The 24178-nt window shown below is 40.8% G+C and overlaps 3 protein-coding genes across 4 annotated transcripts; all 3 read left to right on the forward strand.

Moving 5' to 3' along the window:
* Positions 460-3846, forward strand: LOC8069971. Of its 2 annotated transcripts, none has more exons than XR_002451916.1 (8): positions 460-665; positions 748-882; positions 1440-1648; positions 2187-2330; positions 2485-2699; positions 2773-3031; positions 3255-3394; positions 3517-3846. XR_002451916.1 is itself a non-coding variant. In XM_021458424.1 (8 exons), the coding sequence occupies exons 1-7, from the start codon at positions 581-583 to the stop codon at positions 3365-3367; spliced, it is 1176 nt and encodes a 391-aa protein (XP_021314099.1). In that variant the 5' UTR covers positions 462-580; the 3' UTR covers positions 3368-3394; positions 3517-3846. The 2 variants fall into 2 exon arrangements, 1 of the variants encoding a protein (XP_021314099.1); XM_021458424.1 differs by having other exon boundaries at positions 462-665; positions 3239-3394.
* LOC8074635 (FBD-associated F-box protein At4g13985) lies at positions 3994-6448 on the forward strand. The gene is made up of 3 exons (XM_021458423.1): positions 3994-5286; positions 5382-5532; positions 5908-6448. Exons 1-3 carry the CDS (start codon positions 4144-4146, stop codon positions 5952-5954), a joined length of 1341 nt encoding a protein of 446 aa, XP_021314098.1. The 5' UTR covers positions 3994-4143; the 3' UTR covers positions 5955-6448.
* LOC8074636 (probable protein phosphatase 2C 45) lies at positions 10534-14284 on the forward strand. Its single transcript, XM_002451504.2, has 8 exons — positions 10534-11072; positions 12310-12443; positions 12568-12666; positions 12759-12917; positions 13131-13217; positions 13316-13407; positions 13589-13663; positions 13743-14284. Exons 1-8 carry the CDS (start codon positions 10549-10551, stop codon positions 13923-13925), a joined length of 1353 nt encoding a protein of 450 aa, XP_002451549.2. The 5' UTR covers positions 10534-10548; the 3' UTR covers positions 13926-14284.

The raw sequence follows: 24178 nt of genomic DNA on the forward strand, positions 1-24178 counted from the left end.
AATTATAGTATTTTCTTTTTATTTGATAATTAGTGTTCAATTATAGACTAATTAAGGTTAAAATATTCATCTCGCAAATTATCCTTCTAGTTGTTGTTTTAATTTTATAAATAGTATGTATTTAGTACTTCATGCATGTGTCCAACATTCGATGTAATGGGTGATAAAAAAACAAAGTAACCAAACGGAGCCTGATCTAGGCCTTTGTAAAATGAACACTGTAGCATTTTCATTTGTTGACAAATATTGTCTAATCATAACTAGGTTCAAAAGGCTCATCTCATAAATTATAGACAAAATGTACAATTAACTATTTTTATCTATATTTAATGCTTTATATATACGTTGAAAGATTCGATGTGAGATTTTTTTGGCAAAATTTGTTGGGAACAAAACAAGGCCCTAATGAAACAGGATGAGAGAAATACTATTTCTGCGGAACCTGACAACGTGTTGACGTACTCCTACAATACGCTTATCATTTGCCCACCGCCGTCGCCGGAGCCGACGTAGCCGATTTCATCCCCGACGGGACCGGGGGCTCCGCACGTCCGCCCGTCCGCCGCCTCTCCGCCCCTAGATGGCGAGGCTGAGGCCTCGAATCCGGGCCGTACCGCGAGGCCCGGTGCTCCTCTTCCTCCTCGCCCCGCTCATCTACTCCGCCGGTACGGACCTCTCCCTTCATTCTCCCCTCCAATTCCCTCTCAGAATGAGGACGCCCACCCTGATGATCCGATCCCGCGCCAGTGTCCAGGCTGCACCCCTGGGCGCCGGCGGAGAAGGGCGTGTGCCTGCCACCCCCGACTGCGCTGAAGCGGCCCGACCGTCTCGTGCTTGGCCCCGCTGCCGGACAAGGCCGCCCCGACCGCCTCCAGTGCCAAGGTTGATCCTCTCGTTTCGGCAAGCTCCATTCGTGCTGAATTTGGTGGTCTTTGTGGAGGCTGCTTAGATCTTAGTTCGAGACATCTAGGGCTGTCTAGACAGAGGATTGCTTTTAGAATTGAGCAACCATTACCAATGTCATTGTGGCAGTGGAGTTTTTTTTTTTTTGTGTCGCGGGTAACATTCTAAAATGTTGAAAGTTAGCTCGTTTTGCACTGGAAACGTTTTATTATGCCATCACATCGTAATATTTTTCTTTTTGCAACCAGGATAAGAATGTTGCTTTTTGCAAAATCAGTTCATCAGGAGCAGTAAAGTAATTTCTCTAATACATTGCTTTGAACAGCATGTTTCAGATAAATCTAGAATCTTGATGTTCCACTTAGATCTTAAACAGATTTAATTTGCTTATAGTTGTCGATGATATGCTGTAATCTTAACTTAATAGTGGTACATTGCATTCTGTCTTTCTCAAACCAGTACCTCCATGCTGTTGGCACAACATAACCTGGTGACTGAGTTCATATGACTGATGATGTTTCTCTCACTTTGCTCAGGACTTAGAGCTCTGAACAAGATTGGCCTATCAAGTGAAGAGAACTATCCTGGAGAACACATTTCTTTCGTTACTGTATTCACAACCTACAATTCTGTCTCAGCTGGAGATGGCAAAGTTCCATCTGATTCTGTAACTGTTGGAAATCATTCTTATAGCAAAACAGAAAGATCCATGGCCATTCTGAGCACTTTCATCAGTTTCATAAGGGTACCTCTCCCTTTTTTCTAAGTTTGTGCGAATTTTGTTTACTGGTGGCAAGTTTAACACTAACACTTTGACGTGGTTCGAATAAATTTATCTCTTGCGAATGATAGACTGCAAATATTTGAATTACAGTTGAATTTCTAGTTCCATACCTATGTTTATGATAGCATATCCAGCGTTTCAACTAAGATGTTCCAAGTCCTGCATTAGTGCATGTTGTGAGTGATTGCTATCAAACATCTATTTATTAGAGTTACTAAACAAATAAAGAATTGGTACTTTCTTCCTGCTGTTGAGATTGTTATCCCCTTTGTGTGTAGGAAAACATGAAAGTAATGTAATGAATGTGAATACTAACATCACTATCATAACCCTTTCTAGAAATGGCGTTAGAGTTCATGGTATTATTACCTATGCCCCATAACAAATATCCCTTTTGCATATTATTTGAAACTTAAAATATACAGTGTGCTACATTATTTCTAACGGCAATTGTGATGTGTGTTGTTTAACACCTGATCCTATCTGTAGAACCCTGCAGGTATCAATGCCAAGAAGCAATGTGATCATATTGACTGACCCTGGTTCAAAAATTTCAGTAAATCAAGGGAGTGCTACGCTATTGCCTATTGAAGGAAACTATTCTCGAGGAAATTTGATGCTTCAAAGAATAAAGACATACATTGTAAGTCTATCAGCTTCATTTAGTTTGTTACATTTTCTGCATATGCTTTCTCAAAATTACTAATTATGTGATCCATGTATTCCTGCTATCTTCTTCTTTATGCATTATTTTCAACTGTAAGAATTATATTTATGTATCTTATCCTCATATTCAGGCATTTTTGGAGCAAAAGCTTGTGGAATTTGATAGTATGGAGGGGTTGAATCATTTTGTTCTGACTGATTCTGATATAGCATTGGTTGATGATCTTGGACATATATTCAAAAAATATCCCCATTGTCATCTGGCTCTTACTTTTCGTAATAACAAAGGGCAACCTTTGAACTCTGGGTTTGTTGCTGTAAGAGGAACCAGGGATGGCATCACTAAGTAAGTTGACAGCAATTGAATAGATTGTATTACAGAAAGCTGGCAAACTTCAAACTAGACTCTCTTTTTTCAGAGCTGTGGAATTCTTGAAACAAGTCCTTGAAGCTTACTGCTTAAGATATATTAAGGCTTCCCGTATGCTTGGTGACCAATTAGCACTGGCATGGGTTGTCAAGTCTCATCTACCCTCGGCTTTTGGAAAATTTTCTAAGCATGAGGCATTTACTGGTGAAGTTAATGGAGCATCTGTTCTCTTCTTGCCTTGTGCTGTTTATAATTGGACCCCGCCTGAGGGTGCTGGACAGTTTCATGGTATACCCTTGGATGTTAAGGTATAACACTTTTCTTGCTTGTAATAAGTAACTTAATATGTCAAAGTTTCTTTTTCATCATGTAAATAAATTTTAAAGGTGCATGTTGTCCACAGTAGGGGTTTCCCCTACTGTATTCCCCATTAAAGGTGCATGTTGTGTAACACTGTTGTTGTATATGCTTTCTATTTATTGTGACATCCAGACTAAATCTTGTGTCGCTTTGAGGTTGTCCATTTCAAAGGTTCAAGAAAGCGTTTGATGCTCGAGGCATGGAATTTCTACAACTCAACCTCTAAGCTGTCTGATATGCTATGCATAATCTTGAGAAGTGGCCGGACGAAATATGACTTCTGAACTTTTGGTTAAAGAAGCTGGCACATGGTATCCTCCCACTCTCTCACCCTCATGATCTTTATTCTTTACCGAACTAACCTCTATTAGACATTTAAACTTTTCCCTTCGGTATGAAGTGTTCTGTTAACAAGTTTATCTTTTCTTTACAGTTGATCCTACTAAAAGCTGTTGTGTGTTCCTCAACTAATACAAAAAATTGCTGACCATGGGGCTGTCATCGCAAGAATTGGGAACAGCATAAAATGGACGAGTATCTTTCACTATGTAACAAGAATACGTCAAGCTACTTGCAGGGATGTGAGATTGGTGTGAAACTGTTTGATACAGCTCATTAGAAGTTAGAACCCATACAAGGAGAACAATACACGGGGTAACCATGTAGGGATTCACCTTTTGTTTCTTTTGGTTTATCCCTTCCTGTTGAATATGTAATTTGGTTCCCCATCACTGTCTAGGTGGTAGTAAAGGCAATTTCTCCATCGGACGTTACCAGTGTTCAGTAGAACTGGCGCTGTTTTGATGCGTCTCAGTGTGCCACCTAAATAACAAATTTTAAAAATACAGGAGACTATTCAGATTAGAAAAAACTTGCTGATTTAGGTCATGAGGCCCACGTCGACCATAATAAGTAGGCCCATTAACCATCCGAGTTGGTAACGGATCCATCCGCGCTCACGATCTGCATAAGAACTGAACAGCAGCCATGAACACGAGGAGTTGAAGCCTTGAAGACCATCAACTATACGATCGGAGTCGGAGGCGACAAATCACCGATCATGGGCACAGACCACGGCGACGTCGATCCCGGAGCCGGAGCCGGAGCCGGAGCCGGAGACGAGGCGGCTGATCCTGATGACCGCATCAGCGGCCTCCCCGACCACCTCCTCCACGACATCCTGATCCGCCTCCCGGGCACCGCCGACGCGGCGCGCACGAGCATCCTCTCCCGCCGCTGGCGCCGCGTCTGGGCTCACACCCCCGTGATCTCCCTCGACTACAGGTGCGGTTTCGAGCCGGCGTCCCCTGGCGGCCGCGTGCCCGACCGTGTCGACGCCGCCCTGGCCGCGCACGCCGCCGGCACCGGGACGGGGGTCGTCAGCCTCAGCCTCAGCCTCAGCCTCAGCCGCCTCGAGATCACCCTGCGGTTCGAAAGCTTGAACCACCTGCGCACGGACCGCATCGCCGCGTGGCTGCACGTCGCCGCGCAGCGCCTTGCGGGGGAGCTCCGGATCACGCTGCCGTTCTGCTACCACAGCGCCATTGCCGACGGCGACGACGGCCTCGGCGAGGTCCTTCTTCCCGTGTGCGAGAGGGCCACGTCCATCCGCCTCGACCTGAGCTACCGCACCCTGCGGTTCGCGCTGCCCCCCGCCGGAGCCGGAGCCGGAGCAGGCGGCGTGTTCTTCAAGGCGCTGGCCACGCTGACGATACGGTTGGCCTGCCTCCACGCCCGCGACCTGGAAGCCGCCGTGTCGTCGTCTCGCTGCCCGTGCCTCAAGAAACTCGTGATCGAGTCGATCAGGCTGCAGCAGGACAACGGCGGCGGCGACGGCGACGACGACGAAGACGGCGACGGCGACGGTGGCGGAGCTTGTGACCTATCCATACGGTCCGACTCACTGGAGTGGCTGGAGATCTCCTACGGCGTGCGAGACTACGGCCGGCTCCATGTCGACGCCCCAAATCTCGAGACGTTTCATGCGTGCATCACTTGTGGCTTGTGCGTGCTTGCCCCGAAGCTCTCGGAGGTGCGGTGGTGGAGCAGCGACGACCATGCCTATGACTCGAGCCGCCATCATCTCGCACGCGCCGGCCACCAACTCCGGCGCCTAGAGGTAGGAGCCGATTCGTCTGGCCTCGCTTTGATGCGGCAGTTCAACACGGTTGACGAGCTGGGCCTCACTGTAAACCTGAAGCGGGTATGGCATTACACATTTTTTTTTCTTCTTCTAATTATTGTATATTGCTACTACTAGTATGAAATTCACATTTTATTTTGGTGTCGTCTTTGCAGGGTGTAGAAGAATACGAGAGATTTCTGAAGTACACGGATACACTTGCCAAGATTTATGATGATAGAGCATGGCTTTCAGCCAGCTATGCTACACCTTCTCCGGAAATGTGCTGGCGTACCAAGGCTTGTGGTGCAGCTGAGCAACAGGCTGGTACGTACGTGCATCCAATCAAAAGCCTGTTCTTTTCTGATTATAAGATGTTTTGATTTTATTAGATAAATTGCTTTTGTTTATATATATATATATATATATATATATATATATATATATATACACACTAAGTGCATAGCAAAGACTATGTATCTACAAAAGCTAAAATATCTTATAATGTAGAACAGAGAGAATACAAAATATACCGCCTGTTCGCGAATCATTCAATAGTGTTTTTTCTCTCATAACAAATCAACGAACAGTATGTTTGCTTCAAGTTGATATATAGCACTTGAAAATTAAATGATGCAAGCATATATATCTTAATAGTCTTTTAGAAGTTATAAAAATACATGTTTTTATTCCTTTTCTCAGGATGGCTACCCCTACCCATGCAAGGTGTCATGAGGATGTCCATGTAGCCGACTAGAGAACTGCAAGACACAGAATGTTGTGTTGGATTCACTTGAAGAAATTGTAATAAACGACCATGGATGCGTTGACCATAAAGCTGAACTTGTGAGGCTATTGTGCCGATGCAGCACAAGATTTCACAAAAAAGTGGCCATTACCGTCTGGCACAGTGGACGAACAGATGATCTCCGTAACAAGATTTTTAGTATTTGTCCTCCAAACAACAAAACTGAAATCACTATACAGCAGTGCACGTGAACTGGGACTTTGGGTCCCTACCACACTGTGGTTTGTAAATCTTCTTTTAGCACAGCTCGCAACGGTTTCATGTTCTGTGGTTGTGGCACTATTTATGCACTGTTGTAGTATCGTTATTCATTGAGCAGTTTTTCTTTCACCTCCTTTCAAAACAACTAGAAACCAAGTGGTTTCATCGGCTTATGGAAGCTGGTGCTATAGTGTTGAAAGTGAAAAAGCTGAAGCCGGTACAAACTTTGCCATAGAGGACCTTACTTGTCTAATTAGACTGAAGCAATTTAGAACAAAGTGTGTTTCTTATCCCATAAGTTTTCCACCCTTGTTCTAACCCTACAATAGTATGGCAACTATAGGTATGTTATGTAAATTACAAAAAATATAAATGTGTAATATAAAAAGGGGTTAGAAACATGTCGATGTTTTCTTGAGATATCAGAGAGTTAGCACTCTAGTCTTCGTTGAAGCACCTCACAAGATATGGCTCCCCTCTTGATCCGTGCAACGGTGGAATGACGGCTGATGACGTGACTAATAAGTATCTCTTTCGTACTAAATTATAAGATATTTTGTTTTTTTAGATTTATAGTTTTTGCTATGCACCTAGATATATGTTATATCTAAATACGTAGAAATATTAAAATGTCTTATAATTTAGGACATAGGACATTGATCTTGTGAACTCCCAGAACCACATGGGTAACACACCATTGGAATTTGGTATAGTAAACGACAATTAAGAAAGAGTTGTTTGGTAGTTTCCTGTTTGCTATATAAACAATAAATTTTATTACCATTCCACCTCCGAGAACTACGTGGACACGCGGGTGTCGCGTTTGCTCTTTCCAATCCTCCTCCACATCTGCATTGCCCCAGCCCACGCCATGGCCCATGGCTGATGAATGATGCTCCACCACCTTGCCCGACAGAATTTCGGCGATCATGTTGGGCTGGGCCCCTTTTGAGGCCGGTGAATGAATGAATGAATAAAAACACCCCAAAGAATAAAGGAAAAAGTCTACTTTTCTTCTTCAACTTTCACAAAAGTATACTTTTTCTTTCTCAACTCTAAAACGAAAAAACAACCTCTCTCGACTTTTCAAACCGTTCATTTTATCTTTCTGAAGTGATTTCAAAGGCGGTTTTGCTTTAGTGAGATAAAATATACGGTTTAAAAAGTTGAGAAAGGTGATTTGCCCGGTTCTAGAGTTGAGGAAAGAAAAACGGACTTTCGTGAAAATTAAAGGAGGAAAAGTAGACTTTTTCTAAATAAGATTCCCGGCCCTTTTTTCTTGTTCTTTGTTTTCTCGAGGAACAAACTTCTGTTTTTGGTAAAAGACATCATCACACCTTTTGTTTCTCAATCAAGAAAAAAAAAAGCCCTTTGTGCCAAAGAGATACAGGACCCAAGGAGGTGTGCGGTACAGACGTACTGTGTAGTGTGGTACAGTACAGAGCGCAACACAACAGGTCGTGTGGTCATGGATGGACGGTCCTCCTGGACAAGTGCTGATCAATGTGCATGGCATACGCGTACACCGGAGAATATAGCGCAAGCTGGCAGATAGAGCATCTCCAAGATATTTCAATATGCTATCCTACCAAATTTGCTAAAAGCATAAAAATCCTCCTCCAACAACTTCTTATCTCAACTTGCTAAATTTCCCAAGTTGCTATCCAGAGGTTTCTACTGCCGAGATTTGTCAAGTTGTTATCCCAAGTTGCTATCCCGAGCGCAATTTGTTAGAGACACATATTCTTTTACCAAGTGAGCGGGTCCCACCTGTCATCCTCTATTTTTACCAAGTGAGAATAGCAAATTATTGGAGACACATCTTTTTTTCTTTTGCTAAACAAATTAGCAACTTGCTATAACTCAAGATTTGACAAGTGAATTTTACCAAGTTGTTGGAGATGCTCTGACATCCGTTACGTCTTTTCGTTTCCGTCCCAAATTTAGTTCCATTAGTTACGCAAGAGTAGCTAAAATAATTTTAACTAGCTAAAATTTAGTAAGGCTGATATATAATTTTAGCTACTGTATAACAGGTCCTCAATAAAACTACTGTATAAATCTCTAGCAAATTAGCCATTATTATGCATGCACAGATTTAGATCCTGTTTGGTTCCCCTTGCTAAAATTTAGCTTGTTCTAAAGTTCCAAACACATTGACTAAAAAGAGCTAAAATAGTTTAGAGTCTGTTTGGTTTTCCTTGCTAAATTTTAACTAGCTAAAATTATTTTATCTACTTTTTGTGACTAATGGAACTAAACTATTTTATCTCTTTTTAGTCAATGTGTTTGAAACTTTAGCTACTAAAGTGACTAAAATTTAGCTAGTTAAAATTTAGCAAGAAAAACTAAACAGAGCCTTAGTTTCATTAGTCATCCAAGAGTAGCTAAAATAATTTTAGTTAGCTAAAATTTAGCAAAGGAAACCAAAACAGGTGTAAACAGTGAACAGGGAGCGGTGCACAATAATCTTGCACTTTGAGTTCATGTCATAGGATTCACATAGACACATTTAACAGTAAATAGGGTATGCACTCACAATTCAGAAATGATCATTTACTAGTGGATAAGTAATAACAAAGACGTCCCCGGATTCAAATTTAGCATAGATTTTATGAAACAACCATAGAGCTACTCGTCAAACATTGCAATATTTGATCAACCATTTTTAAAAAATCTTTACAGTTTTACAACATATGAATTATATATTATGATAGTATTTCTCATAATAAATCTAAAAATATAAAACTTATTAAATAAAATTATATAACGTTTTTTTAAAAAATCAGTGGTCAAAGATACACATGTTAGACTTAGAACAAACCAAATATGACACTTAAAAAAAAGGAAAAGGAGTATCAACTAACAAGTCCTTTTTCTTTATCAAGAATTATTGTAACCTTGTTCGTTTGGCTGATAAGCCATGTCAAAAATAACTGTTTGTTTGATTTGTTGTGAGAGAAAAACACTGCTGAGCAGATTCGATCGATAAGCTCAAACGAACATGCTGCTGAGCAGATTCGATCGATAAGCTCAAGCGAACAGGCTGATATTTATTTATATTATCTTATAAAAGATCTTCATCGTATTCTATAATTCAGAATCGATCGGATCAGAAGCGAATTCTTACCCGCATCGTGTGCCTGCCTGATGTTCTTTCTCTTTCCATCCTTTTCTGCCGAAAGAACCTATTCCTCTGCATGGGCCCAGCAATGCTCTGCATGCACGTGACGACTGACGACTGACGACGCAGAGGACTCCCACATCCCGTGCATGCATGTGCCATGGACGGTCTCAGGACGAGCACGAAAATGGCAGCCATCATCTGTTCAAAGGCCGAAAAGTAAAAAGTTTTCGATACTGCAGCATATTCGTTTGTTTGTGACAAATATTATCTAATCATGGACTAACTAGGATCAAAAGATTCGTATCGTGATTTACAGCTAAACTGTGTAATTAGTTTTTTGTTTTCATCTATATTTAATGTTTCATGTATGTGCCACAAGATTTGATGTGACGAGGAATCTTGAAAACTTTTTGGTTTTCACGGTGAACTAAACAAGTCCCAAGTTCGTTATAAGCTTTGGCCTTGTTCAGTTCGCAAAAAATGGTGAAAAACGGCACTGTAGCACTTTCGTTTTTATTTGACAAACATTGTCCAATTATAGAGTAACTAGACTCAAAAGATTCATCTCGCGGTTTACAGATGAACTGTGCAAATAGTTTTTGTTTTCATCTATATTTAATGCTCCATGTATGTGCCGCAAGATTTGATTTGACGGGGAATCTTGAAAAATTTTGCGAACTAAACAAGGCCTTTGCCTACTGTTGTGTCCGCCCATTTTTTTTTCCCCCTCGAACTTGTGTAGCAACTGCAGTTGACGCGCGATCCTGGTATATACCCGCGTCACGGCCGTCGTCGCCCACGCTGCCCACACACATGTCCACGACGCGTGCGTGCGCATCTCGAGGGCACCGCCCTCATCATCATGACATTGCCTCGCCGGCCGGCCTGGAGCGCGGGAGCGAGATCCAATGGCAATGGAGCGGCGCGCGCGGGATGTTGCATGGAAACCACGACGTCCTCCGTCTACTCGTCCTCCGTGCGTGCATGAGAGACGTGACGTTCTGGACGTATGGTGAGACCTTATTTATACATCCAAAACCTTTTGAGTTTGACTACTATACTTACAAGATTTGTTTTTTAAATTACATTGTAATTAGTTATCTTTTATATTTATATATATAATATTGTTTTGTGTATGTTTTGTAAGATTTAATGTGACGAAAAATCTAAAAAGAAATGAATCTGACCCTGCGACGGAAGGTGAGTGATGGAGCAAGCGCAACAAGGCAGCACCCCGACGACGACCGTGAGCGACAGGACAGGCGGCGAAGAAGAGCTCGCCCGGGGGCCGGGGGCGTTGACCGGGTCCGGGTCCCGGTCCGTCCAGTCGCGGCGCCTCCCGCCACGTCATCCGCCTCGCCGACCGTTCTCGTCCACTCCTCTGCTTTCCTTCCTCAAAGCGAGCGAGCGAGCAGCTCTCTTCCTTTCCCTTCGCTTCGGCTTCCCTTCCCTTCCCTTGCACACCTCCCTCTCCTCGCGTCCATCCGTTTCCCTCCCACCTCCCCTCCCACCCTGTGCGCCTCTTTTCATGCGCGAGGAGGGGCCGTGGGGACCACCACCACCACCGGCACCGGCACCTCCATCCGCGCGCCTCTCGCTCTCGCTGGTGGTGCTCCTCCTGCTCGCGGGGCCCTCCTCCTGCTGGTGCTGCCAGGGCCGGGAGGGCGGCGCGGAGGTGGCGCGCATGGGGCTCGCCGGGGACGGGTCGGCGGACACCGCCCAACACCTCAGGTTAATTTTTCCATCCCCTCTCGCTCCTCCTCCTGCTTTCGCTTTCGCCCCCCATCTATCTGGTTGACTTCGCCGTGGGCAACGAGAGCCTAGCCTACCTTTTTCAGGAGGCTATGGCGCCTCGGTCGGAGCCGAGATCCGTGGGCAGCGGGGACGAGTTATACTACTGTACCACCCTCTCCCTGGCTTGTCTGACGATGCTGTGGCTGTGGATTTCGGGACACCGGACTCGAGCGCGACCGGCCCAGCCTCTCACTTAGATCTACCCAATTGTTACTGTAACCTACCTTATTTGTGTTCACTTGTTTGATCATGTTGATTACGATACGAGGGTCCAACGATGGCGGGTTACTTGCTTGCCCTGGGATCAGATCGTTCGGGACCTTTCTTCTGCCTCTTCTCATAATTGGATTTGAGGACTATCATTTTTTCTTCCACTTTTTATGTTCGTGTGCCTAAGCCTCAGGATCTATTACGATTTGGGTCGTGCATGCTTATCTAAGGCCTCGTTTAGTTGGCAAAATTTTTTGTTTTTGGTACTGTAGCATTTCGTTTTTATTTGACAAACATTGTCCAATTACGGAGTAACTAGGCTCAAAAGATTCATCTCACAAATTACAGGTAAACTGTGCAGTTAGTTTTTATTTTTGTCTATATTTAATGCTCCATGCATGCGACTAAAGATTCGATGTGACGGAGAATCTTGAAAATTTTTGTGAACTAAACAAGGCCTAAAGCTCCACTAACTAGACCTCGTAACTTTTTATTTTTTTATTCAGGATTTTCCATGTTTTGATATGCTAATTAACCATATCGGCCGTGCCGATGTATTGGGTCACTGAATGTGGCCTTTTGCAAATAAGACGTTCCTCGCATCCATGCTCTTTGAATACTAACAAGTTCTGACTAGCTACATGTGTTTGTCTGAAAGTCTGTCTATATTTGATTTGGTAGTCAATGGTTGACAAGATTATGTTTGTTTTCTATAACATAACTTGTTATGCTAACGTGTTAAATGGTATTCCAAGCTAATTAAAACAGAAATAAAAAGTTTCTGTTATGGGAGTTAGATGTTTTTTTTTGGATTATAGAGCATGCAAACTTCCTATCAGCTCAATCAGTGTATTATTGATGTCATATGAAATTCCTTGTACTGAATTTCTCTCTGGTATGCATAGCGTGCAATGTCATATAAGTCCGAAATCACACTTGTTTGACACAACATTCCCCCTTGCAGTAATAGTGAAAATGGGCGGTTCAGTTATGGAGTTGCGAGTTCTCCTGGGAAAAGAGCATCGATGGAGGACTTTTATGAGGCAAGGATAGACGACGTTGACGGAGAGAAAGTTGGAATGTTCGGTGTATATGATGGTATGTACTGCATAGTGACCTCTGAAGTGATACCAATTCCGTTGGTTCTCCTAATGGCAGCACTCCCTGATGAAGTTGATATTTTGAGTTGTAAGGTGAGCATGGTTTTCTGTTTCTGTTGTAGGTCATGGAGGAGTCAGAGCAGCTGAATATGTTAAGCAGCATCTTTTCAGCAATTTAATCAAACACCCAAAGTTCATCACTGATACCAAGGCTGCTATTGGTGTGTTCATATTAACTATAGTGGACTTTCGACTTGTACACTGAGTGATTGCGATATGGTGATCCTGATATCCTTCTATTATTTTGCTGCAGCCGAAACTTACAACCAGACAGATTCAGAATTTCTTAAAGCTGACAGCAGTCAAACTCGAGATGCTGGCTCAACTGCCTCAACAGCTATCATTGTAGGTGACCGTTTGCTTGTTGCAAATGTTGGAGATTCTAGAGCTGTTATTTGTAAAGGAGGACAGGGTAAGTTTATCATCGGTAACATGACATATCTTAGTGTCTGCTCTTATACTTCAACTTGTATCAGAAGCTTTCAAATTATTGTATGCTGTGTATTTTCCTGGACGAGTATTTCCCCATGACGAATGGATAAGCAGAACATCAGGATTTCAAGCTAATCGTGTTCCACTTATATTCAATACATTTTTTTTATGTCTTCCCCGTCTTGCCCTGCAGCGATTGCGGTTTCAAGAGATCACAAACCTGATCAGACAGATGAGAGACAAAGAATTGAGGATGCAGGGGGCTTTGTTATGTGGGCTGGTATTGATTCCTCTGAATCTATCCATAAAAAGAAACCATCTATCATATTATGTGGAATTACTGTTATTTCTACTGTTTGATTTATTCGAAATTTGCAGGGACATGGCGAGTGGGTGGTGTTCTCGCTGTCTCTCGAGCATTTGGTGATAAACTCTTGAAGCAGTATGTTGTCGCTGACCCTGAAATCAAGGTTTGTCATGCACTTCTGTTTTATCATGGATTGTCTCAATGGTTTTCCAAACATATCATGGTTTGAGGAAGTATGGTGAATTTGTAATGAGTGCTAATAAATGGAGATTCCATCATAAGCAATGTCATACATCAAGTTCCCCCCTTAGCCATCTGAAAACGACTTTTGCTATTGCAATCAGGAGGAGGTGGTCGACAGCTCCCTCGAATTCCTCATCCTTGCTAGTGATGGACTGTGGGATGTTGTCACTAATGAGGTACCTACAAATGTTACTAAATATTTCCTTCAGTGCAAGGGTCTGTCTATCACTCTACCTGACATAATGTATTTTCCAGGAAGCTGTTGCCATGGTCAAGCCAATTCAGGACCCCCAGGAAGCAGCAAACAAGCTTCTCGAAGAAGCTTCCCGGAGGGGAAGCTCCGATAACATCACAGTTGTCATTGTCCGCTTCCTAGATGGAACTACCGGTGATAAATCAGGCGAAGACAAAGAGACCACCAATGACCAAAACTCCTAGTTGTCTCCTGTAGGGCTGCATCATGCGTGTGTGATCTTCTGGCTGCTGTATCTGATGCTCAAAGTAGATGCTCCGTGTGTCTTGGCTGCTGTTCCGCATTCCGTAAGGAAACTGACTGCCCCCATCGTCGTCCTGATGCTGCTCATGCTCCTGGCTGCAGAATGACGAATAGGGCTGGTGTAGTTACAGTATGGTCCCCTTTTCCCCATCTTTCCGTTAAGCTCAGTGATGTAGCTGTCCGTGCTGTTGATTCATGAAATCATGCTAGAGATTTTCCTGGCAGTAAGTGCGTGTAAAACTGTCGAACTATTTGAACGAAAGTTGTACACTGCAGTATGTAACAATTATATCTCCCTACATTCGCCTTGTGGTGTTCGGCTGTCATGGACCTGAATGCTACCAAGCCGGGACGGAGGTGAGCTATCAACTTTACTCGGGTGTACAAAAATCGGAAGGTCGAAATTCTAAAGAAGTGCGTGGATTATCGTATTATACTATGCAAATTAACTGTTTTACATATATGAATTTTGACCTAAACAAGAATGAAATTATATAATTAGGAACGTGCAAATGTATGGAAGTAAAAGAAAGGGGAATCTTTGAACCATGCTAAAAAACATGATGCCTCTAGGACCATATGAGCATGTAATTTTTGGTGATGCCTTTGGGATAAAGCACCACGCTGATGATAGCTTGATTGCACAGTCTGAAGTCTGAACCGTACGAGCAGGTAATTTTGGTGATGCCTCTGTGATAATGCATAACGCTTAAATGCGACCATGTTGATCTTTTTTTGCTTATATTACTGGAGTAGATGTGATTGCTGGGTTGCTTGCTGTATTATGTGTTGGAAGCATAAATGGGACTGGGCCACACCGTGACGAATTGTTAGGCCCTATAAAGAATTGGTTTGGAATGATTTAGGTCCATTAGAAAACTAACTGAAACGGGTCTTGGCTCAAAAAATGTAACAGGCTAAAAGAAACGGGTCAACATGTTAATAGTCTCTAACATGAGCCACACAAGCCCACTATGGACCAGCTTGCAACAAGATTTAGCCCATAAATCGGGTCGCTCATTACATGGGCCTTATTGGGCAACAAGTCACTTTTGTGATGAGGCACAGATATAATTGTTGCCACGGCATATCCCACACGAGGGTGTCAAAGTTTTTATGAAGGAATCGGGCTAATCACACGGAATTCGCGGTGCTGCTGACAAGTCCGACGACTGTTGCTGTGTCAACCCACACGATCCTTTTTCTTCCCTAACACTTCATAAAAAAAATAACATCATACTAGTTTAATTAAATTCACGCACCCTGTAAAATATATCTTGAGATAGTTTAATATATATATATATATATATATCTTGAGATAGTTTAAAAAATATATATCTTGAGATTATATTTATTTGTTTATTAAAGTTACAGAAATCTGTCTTAATTACTAAACATAAAACACCTTACTTGTATATATTTTGGAACAGAGGGTTAGAATAGGGGTGAGTTTTCCGACTTCGATTCTTGTTTCAGTCGTAGTTAACGTTAGTGAGTGAGTCTCGAGTCTCGACCCTACATGAAAATGAGAATGCTAAAGAGTCTCGCGCGAAGAAAAAGCACTCTCCGTCTCCATTCAGGGATCAAGCATTGATGCAGGCATGCATTGCATTGGCCGTGCAATATGGACTTGGCCTGCTTGTCGTCTCCTCCACCAACTTCATCTCTCGGTCTCTCCTCTCTTTTCCTTTCACATCGATGTCGATGCATATCTGATCCATCACCATCATCCATCTCTTCAACTTACTTTGCAAATGGTCATCTTCAAATTGCATTGGCGATTTAGCGTGATCGCATTGCAGCTTACACATATATTAATTATTATCGGAAAGATACGGTCTCGCTTCTCACATCTCGTGGATGTGACGGCGTCCTTCATGCACTATCATATTGATGACGCCAAAAAAAAAGCTAGGGTTTTCATCAGAGAGTAGTGGCATTCTAATTAAGGCATTGTTCAGTTGCCAAAATTTTGGAATTTCAGGTACTGTAGCACTTTCGTTTGTATTTGACAAATATTATCCAATCATGAACTAACTAGGCTCAAAAGATTCGTCTTACAAATTACTGGTAAACTGTGTAATTAGTTTTTGTTTTCGTCTATATTTAATACTTCATGTATGTGCCGTAAGATTTAGTGTGACGAGAAATTTAAATTTTTTTGACAAATTTTTTGGAACTAAACAAAGCCTAAGCTTCTGAAAAAAAAACGCCTCTATCTAACTGGTCCATTCTGGTTGTGTCTGCGGCTCACTCTGGTCCTTTCAGTCCACTCATTGGGTTGGTCTAGGTCACCTCATCACCTTTTGGTTTGCTGGTCCCGTCAAGAACAAATTCCACCAGAGACGTGATTTCCTTTTTTAAAAAAACATCTTTTGCTTTGTGAAAATAAAGTTTGGGCGGTCAGCGTGCACGTGTATTCAAGCATTGTCCAAAAGTAAAAGAACACTTTCAATTCGTTTCAAAGAGAGGGTTAAAGAACACTTGTCTAGTCCTTTCGCTTCTAATGATCTTTTTTTATATGTATACAACTTATAATGAAGAACACTGTTATTGTAATTTCCACAATATTTAAAACTACTTTTTATGGATAACTAATTATATTTATATATGCTCTTGCAAAAAAGCCAATAATTCAGAGTAATATCAATTCTGAGTGACATGCATCGTGGGTTCTTAATTTTTTTCGCATTCTCATCTGGGTGTTCTCATGAACTCCCAAAATAATGGTCATATGAGTGATTCAATTTTTCAAATTGAATGGTCCATTTTAAGCTCACTCTATGTTCAATCATCGACCTAAATTCACACTTTGAAGGGATCACTTGAAAACTTCAAGGACCTATACGATCACTTTAATAGTTCATGTACCCAAATCTGAATGCCAAAAAGAGTTTAGAGCATCCCCAACCGTTTTGCAAATAAACTTTGCATTCGTGTATTTGCAAAAAAAGTCTAAAAAACACTTATCCAACGGTTTGGCATTTAGACTTTGCAATTTTGTTAACTTGACAAAAAGAGAGGAAGGATTGGCATATATGCCAAACCTGTTCACACTTGGCATTGGGAAATTGGCGCGAAGTGATTAATGCCAAACCATTGGAGATTGTCTCTTTTCATCTTTGCCATATTTTTTTAAGACTTGGCAAACTCCCTCATTTACCAAACCAATTATGCAAAACGGTTGGGGATGCTCTTAGTGACCCATGGCACATTTCACTCATCCATCTTAGTGAACCTTCGTGAGAAGTGGTTTTGTAGTAGCGTAAAAAGTAACCACTTACCACCTTTACTGCCAAATTAAATATAAAACCATATTTAAAAAGTAAGTAAAAAATAAATTACAAAAATATTATCTGCGATAAGGCTGACTAGAGTACTACAACATAATTTAGTAGTTATGAGCAGGACGACCAAAAGCCTTCATTGTGTGGCCTCGTTCGGAACATCTCAGCTTTGCTAGTGGAGTAGGTTTTTTTTTTTTTTTGGCTTAAGCTCCACGAGCACTTGGCAGCTCTACTGATAAATTAAAAATATTTTGATGAACCATTTGATAAAACAACTCCACATATGAAGCTTCTTAAAACATCTTTCACAAATCCTATACAGGGGTCTAGAGTTTAGGGTTTAGGGTCTACAGAGTGTGTTGAAGCTGGGAGAAACAACTATTTTCTTCTTCACCCCACTTCAATCTCTTGTGAGATCGAGCATGTTTTAAGAAGCTTCAAACAATTTATGAAACTGCTAGAAAACATTGTGCCGAAGGGGGTTTGGAGTTTCTGACTTGTGTAGTCATATGAGAGGCACCACTGCTCTCTTCTCATTTTGTGTAATCTAAAATCAAATGAAGATTTGGATCATCGGTTGGAGGGACAACTATGAGCATCAATAGCTAGAAAAGACACCATGTCATTTTCTTCAATAAATACAAAGCGAGCTTTTTTGACTTGATATATATATATATATATATATATATATATATATATATATATATATATATATATATATATATATATATAATTCTCATTGTGCATATATACTCTTCACATCTGCATAGTCGGAGCTTCCACTGCTTGTATGTCGCAAATGGCGTAATAAACTTACCAAGCTTGACGTATTCCACAACAATATCCATATGCTGGTGAACGTTACTGTAAAAATATAGCACAAAGAAATTTAAAAAAGCACAATATATAGTCTTGGAACGGGTCTCTTAGGAACAGGTAAAGCATTAGTTCCGGTGATCTGTTAAACTGTTAAAGCACATCACACCATTTCTGTCACTAGCTACGTACGTATAGTGCCGGCTTCTAATAAAAAAAAACTACTACCGGCCATGTGATCCGGAAGAAAAGAGGAAAAGATAAACAAGAACAACTATCAACACAACTGCCAACAAAAACCTAGTATATATGTACTAAGCAATTCATTCATATATACTTCCTCTGTCCCAAAAATTGTCGTTTTGGATTTTCGTGTCACAAGTTTGACTAGATTTATAAAAATACGTGCAACATTTGTATCTTCAAATAATTTTGTTAAAAAGCTAGATTCATAGATCTTTTCGATAATAGTAATTATGTACCGTACGTATTAATATTTTTAAAATTTATTTATTCAAAGTTGTTTCTTGGGAAACTAGAATGATATTTATTTTGGGACGGAGAGAATGGTACTCAATCCATACTAAATTACTAAATTATAAGACGTTTGACTTTTTTAACACTAAATTTGACCGTTCGTCTTATTCAAAAATTTATGTAAAATATCACTTATTTGTTGTGGCTTGGATTGTTAATAAAAGTTTTTTTAAGAATGCTTTAAATTTGATAATGTGTGTATAATTTTTTTGAATAAGACAAGTGATCAAATTTGGGATAAAAGAAGTCAAATGTCTTATGATTTAGGACGGAGGGAATATAATACATTTCAGTCTTTACTGCAACAGAGATTGTCCTAGTCAACAGAGACGTAGTGCTGAACATTTAATTTAGAAAACATAACTTACATACACCAACCCATTCATGCATATATATATATACAGTCAATGCAAACCTTGTAAAAGTTAAACCAAGTGAGACAATGATAAAGTTGGGAGTATTATATTGAATGGACGCCGTGCATGCATGTTTCAAATTGATGGATTTCAGATTTCAGGAAGAAGGTATATATACGTACGTACTTTCAGGAGCTGATCGATCTAGAAATTTGGAGGCAGGTCAAGATGCAAATAAATCAATCAACTTAGCGACCAAGCTAAGCTACGCACATATGATTACGATTGCGATTACGTTTATGACAAGCTTTACTTTACTTCTTTCGACTGCACTTTGGACAAAATTAACCTAATTAATTAATGATAGGGGAAAATCTATATGGCCCACATATGCCCATTCATCAATACTCCCTCCGTCCCTGAAAGAATCAATTCCTAGGATCCGTGCCAGTCAAACTTTTTAAAGTTTGACTAACTTTATAGAAAAGAGTAACAACATCTATAATATAAAATACACATTATATGAAAATATATTCTATGATGAATCTAATAATACTAATTTGATACTATAAATTTTAGTATTTTTTTTAAAAAATTTGGTCAAAGTTTAAAAAGTTTGACTTAGGACAACTCTAGAAATTGACTCTTTCGTGGACGGAGGGAGTATTGTTGACGAATGAATTGAAAACGATGGCATGCATGCGTGCGCATAAAATAAAATAACAAGAATAATGAAGCTCTTTAGACAATTTAATTACTTGCAAGAGTTGAAAAAAGTACATGCACGAGAGGAGTGTTTCTACTAATAATTGTACTATATGATATGGTACCGTGGTCCTTTTTCGCTTGCGTTCTGTAGATGTAGTCATCGAGATCATTTTCGCAGATCTTGCTGTTTGTCATCAGCCTTTAGTACAAATGTGTTTTAATTTGTCAGCAACGAATAGCTAACTGGCTATTTAGTTGAGTATTGCTTGAATCCAACCACTAAAAGGGGTAGATGCATATGGATGTGGCCTTGTCTATAATTAATACTTATACTGTACATTTGTATCCTCAATTATTAAAAGGGCATGCACATAGAGGTACGCGAAAGGGTAAAAATATCCTTTTACAATCCATTAGTTGTTAATTGGTTGCTTGCTAACAATTAGCCGACCTTTTGAGTAGGGGCTTTAGCCCCCTCCTGTTCCTTAAAAAAATTAGCCAACCTATCAGTGCGTTTTGTTTAGATCCGTTCTAGCTAATTTCAAGTAGCTATCTACTATGTATTTACTAGATGGATCCAAACAAGATCTACAACGAAGAGTGGGTAATTAAAGATATGTTGTTCTTTAATTTGCAAAAGGTAGCGATTCATGCGTCCGTCGTCTTTTGTTGGCAGACCATAGCTTGGCCATGGCTGCCAACTAGCAGCTAGATAGATAGCTAAGTCCCGGCCAATCCATGAATTTCTTTTACCATACCATATATATATATATATATATATATATATATATATATATATATAAATTAAATTGCGATCACTCGTAGTTTTCAGAAAGGACAAACGGAACAATATAATGTCAAAATCATCGAGATCTTCACGAGATGGGGACATCAAAATGCATATTTTTCCCCCCGGCCGATCCTTGCATCGATCGCCACCGGCCTTGGCATGCATGCGCCACTCCACGGACCACGGGAGTACATCTCCAGTTCAGACACGTCGTCGTCTTCCTTGACCTGGACCTGTAACTGTAAGTGATCGAGTGTGGTGAACGGACAGCGCTTCCGATCCGTCATCATTGGGAAATTGTATGTGAACGGAGCTCGAGAAAATGTTCGTTCCAAGCTAAGTAAACATTCATGCATATGCATATTATATATATAGTCCAATATTCCTTTTCGAAAGTTTTTTTTTCTTCAATATAGATTGTCTTGTTATATCCGTTCAAGGTTCAACGATCTCTGCTAGCTGCAACAAAATTGTAGACTGGAAAATATGATAAAGAGCCGCAGTATATATATATATATATATATATATATAATTCTCATTGTGCATATATACTCTTCACATCTGCATAGTCGGAGCTTCCACTGCTTGTACGTCGCAAATGGCGTAATAAACTTACCAAGCTTGACGTATATATATATGCAGATGCAGGAGGCGGCACGCCAGGGACGTACGTACAGGGAGGGAGGAGGAAGCTGCACGAACAATAAAAGAATATTCGCTAGCAAAGAAAATCAGCATCTCATCTCATACGTATACGTGCGTATGTATGTACGTCTACACTATAACTAAAAATATATAGAGAGATCGATGAGATGCTGATTTTGACCATTATATGTATATACTGCACCGGCGAGCGGTGACTGGACAGTGTAGTCATATCACTCACTGAGAAAAAAGAAGACAAATGATAGAAGATCGAGTCAGAGAAAACTTAGTTTACTAAACTAAGGCCTTGTTTAGTTCCGAACTGTAGCACTTTCGTTTTTATTTGACAAACATTATCTAAATATAAAGTAACTAGGTTTAAAAGATTCATCTCGTGATTTACAGGTAAACTGTGCAATTAGTTTTTATTTTCGTCTATATTTAATACTCCATGCATGTGGGGTAAGATTCGATGTGACGGGGAATCTTGAAAAGATTTTGCTTTTTGGGTGAACTAAACAAGGCCTAAAAATATACTTATAGAGAGAGTCCACATAAATATATCCCTTTTATTTACAGAGGTCGTCGTTTTCTGCAATAGTAGTATTCCTGTTCAAACGACCGATCGATCTCTGGTGATGCAAGATTCAGGACTAGCGCCAAAGCGGCATAGCAGGCAGCTAGCTATATCTGCTGCTTGTGGAGTTGGGACATTGACCATCTTGGCAAACGTGCACGCAGAATCGCGCACGTATACGTATACGGACTTTTCACACGCCTGTAAACTGCGGCCTTGTTTAGTTTCGAAAATTGAAAAAATTTCGGCACCGTAGCACTTTCGTTTGTTTGTGACAAATATTATCCAATCATAGATTAACTAGGATCAAAAGATTCGTCACATGATTTACAGCTAAACTGTGTAATTAGTTTTTATTATCGTCTATATTTAATGTTTCATGTATGTGCTACAAGATTCGATGTGACAGAGAATCTTGAAAATTTTTTAATTTTCGGAGTGAACCAAACAAGATGTGTGCTATGCTTATTTCTCCGTTCGCCGCTCGCCATGATAAAATGTGCATGTCAGCATGTGTGCACCTGCGAAGACTGATCGAACGTGTGATCCATCCGGCTACAGATAAGCAGGTCCATGGGAACATGCATGCGACAAAATTGATCAATGTACGTCCAGGTAACGTGATTTTTTTTTTAGACGAAGAACGAATCACGTCAAGTATGTACGTCCAGGTTCGTTTGTTTCTTGTATATATATCTCGATTCAAACGAGGACTTGTTTAGTTTCCAGAAAATTTTACAAAATTTTTCACGTTCCCTGTCACATCGAATCTTTAGACGCATGCATGAAGTATTAAATATAAATGAAAATAAAAACTAATTGCACAGTTTGGTCGAAATTGACGAGACGAATCTTTTGAGCCTAGTTAGTCTATAATTAGATAATATTTGTCAAATACAAACGAAAGTGCTACAGTGTCGATTTCCCAAAATTTTTCGGAACTAAACAAGGCCTAGTAAACGCGCTGTAGCAGTAGTACAGACGACGGCTAGGGCGCAGGCCGTACGAGAGAAGTCATACGAAGATCGACGGCCTCATCCGTCCATTGCACCATGCATACGGTCCTAGAGGAGGATAATTGGCCCGAGGCAGTGACGGAGCGTGGAACCAGATAAAGATGAAGTTAAGCTACGACACAGGAATACACAATTACTCAAAGCAGCACTTTGGCAATTATTCCATACACTGTTATGGTTATGCAATAAATCATACACCACATTGCAACGCACATACATATTTGCTAGTAATATTAAAATCACAAGCAATTATTCCATACGTTTGTCCCTTTTAACCAACGACAGGTGCGCCAAGATGCTCGGGTGCCTCTACCTTGGCAAGAGAAGACTCCCCTAGCATCAGCACTTCCACCCAATGACACTTCTTGAGACCCAGGTTGCACCTATCCCATGGCCAACAAGGGCTCTTCCAACACCTTTAGAGATTTTATGATCATCAGTGACCTAAATTAATTAAACTTGAGATACTGCAAGATCATGGGATAGAACTTCAACCCCAATCTTGAGCTGGACCACAGGTGAACTCTAGAAATCTATCCTTTTAGTAAGCCTAGATCCGCTCACTCTTTGGTTTCACCTCCTTGTCAACTATCCAAGGTGAGAAGAGAGTCCCCCATGTGCTTTGATCAATCTCTGAACGACCAACTGAACTCTAATCATCAAGCCCATCATTAGCCTCTACCCATCACTTCTCACTGCTAACTCTTTAGAAGAAGCTTCCTGAGCAAAGGTCAACTCAAAGATGGGACTGGCCAACTGACTTTGACAATGAGTTTGGGGTGAGCAAGAAATTGGTTTGAGAATCCTAGCTAGAAACCAATTGTCTCACAAATCGAGACATACTCTAGAGGCCATTTCTCCTAATTTTAGGATCAAACTAGAGCTCAAGACAATTTATCATATTATTCGAGACTATGTGACATCAGCACTACTGTCGAATAAGGGTATAGAAATTCTGCAACGTGCAAATGGTGTGTTGTCCATTTTCTATCTCTTCTGCTTCCCACGTGCCAGCTCCCTGTCCCCTCTAGTCACCCGAATTAGCCCCTCCCTCTCACTCACCTCCCACTCTCATCTTTCCCTCTCTAGAACCAAGGAAAAGGAAGGCAACAAGAATCAAAATAAGAGAAATGAGAAGAGATTACAGGTGAAGATGTTGTCACCTTTAGCAACAAGTAAACAATTTCCAAAGGTATTCACTTGCATATCACTGCACCACTCAATCCTAATGCATATGCAAAGTTTGATCTCACCTAGTGGCACTAGATAAGCAAATTAGCAACGGTTTGTGCCTCTTTGTATACGGTTATACACTACCACAATCCTGAATTGCCTTAACTGTCAAAAATCACCAAGGAAAGGGCTTAAATCGCCAAAAAAATGATCCTTGGCCATAAACCATCAAGCAAATTAACTCAAAGATAGGAGACAAGGGAAATTTCCTTAACAGTTTTGGCACTAAA

Source organism: Sorghum bicolor, chromosome 4 (genome assembly GCF_000003195.3).
Source record: "Sorghum bicolor cultivar BTx623 chromosome 4, Sorghum_bicolor_NCBIv3, whole genome shotgun sequence".
Taxonomy (NCBI): domain Eukaryota; kingdom Viridiplantae; phylum Streptophyta; class Magnoliopsida; order Poales; family Poaceae; genus Sorghum; species Sorghum bicolor.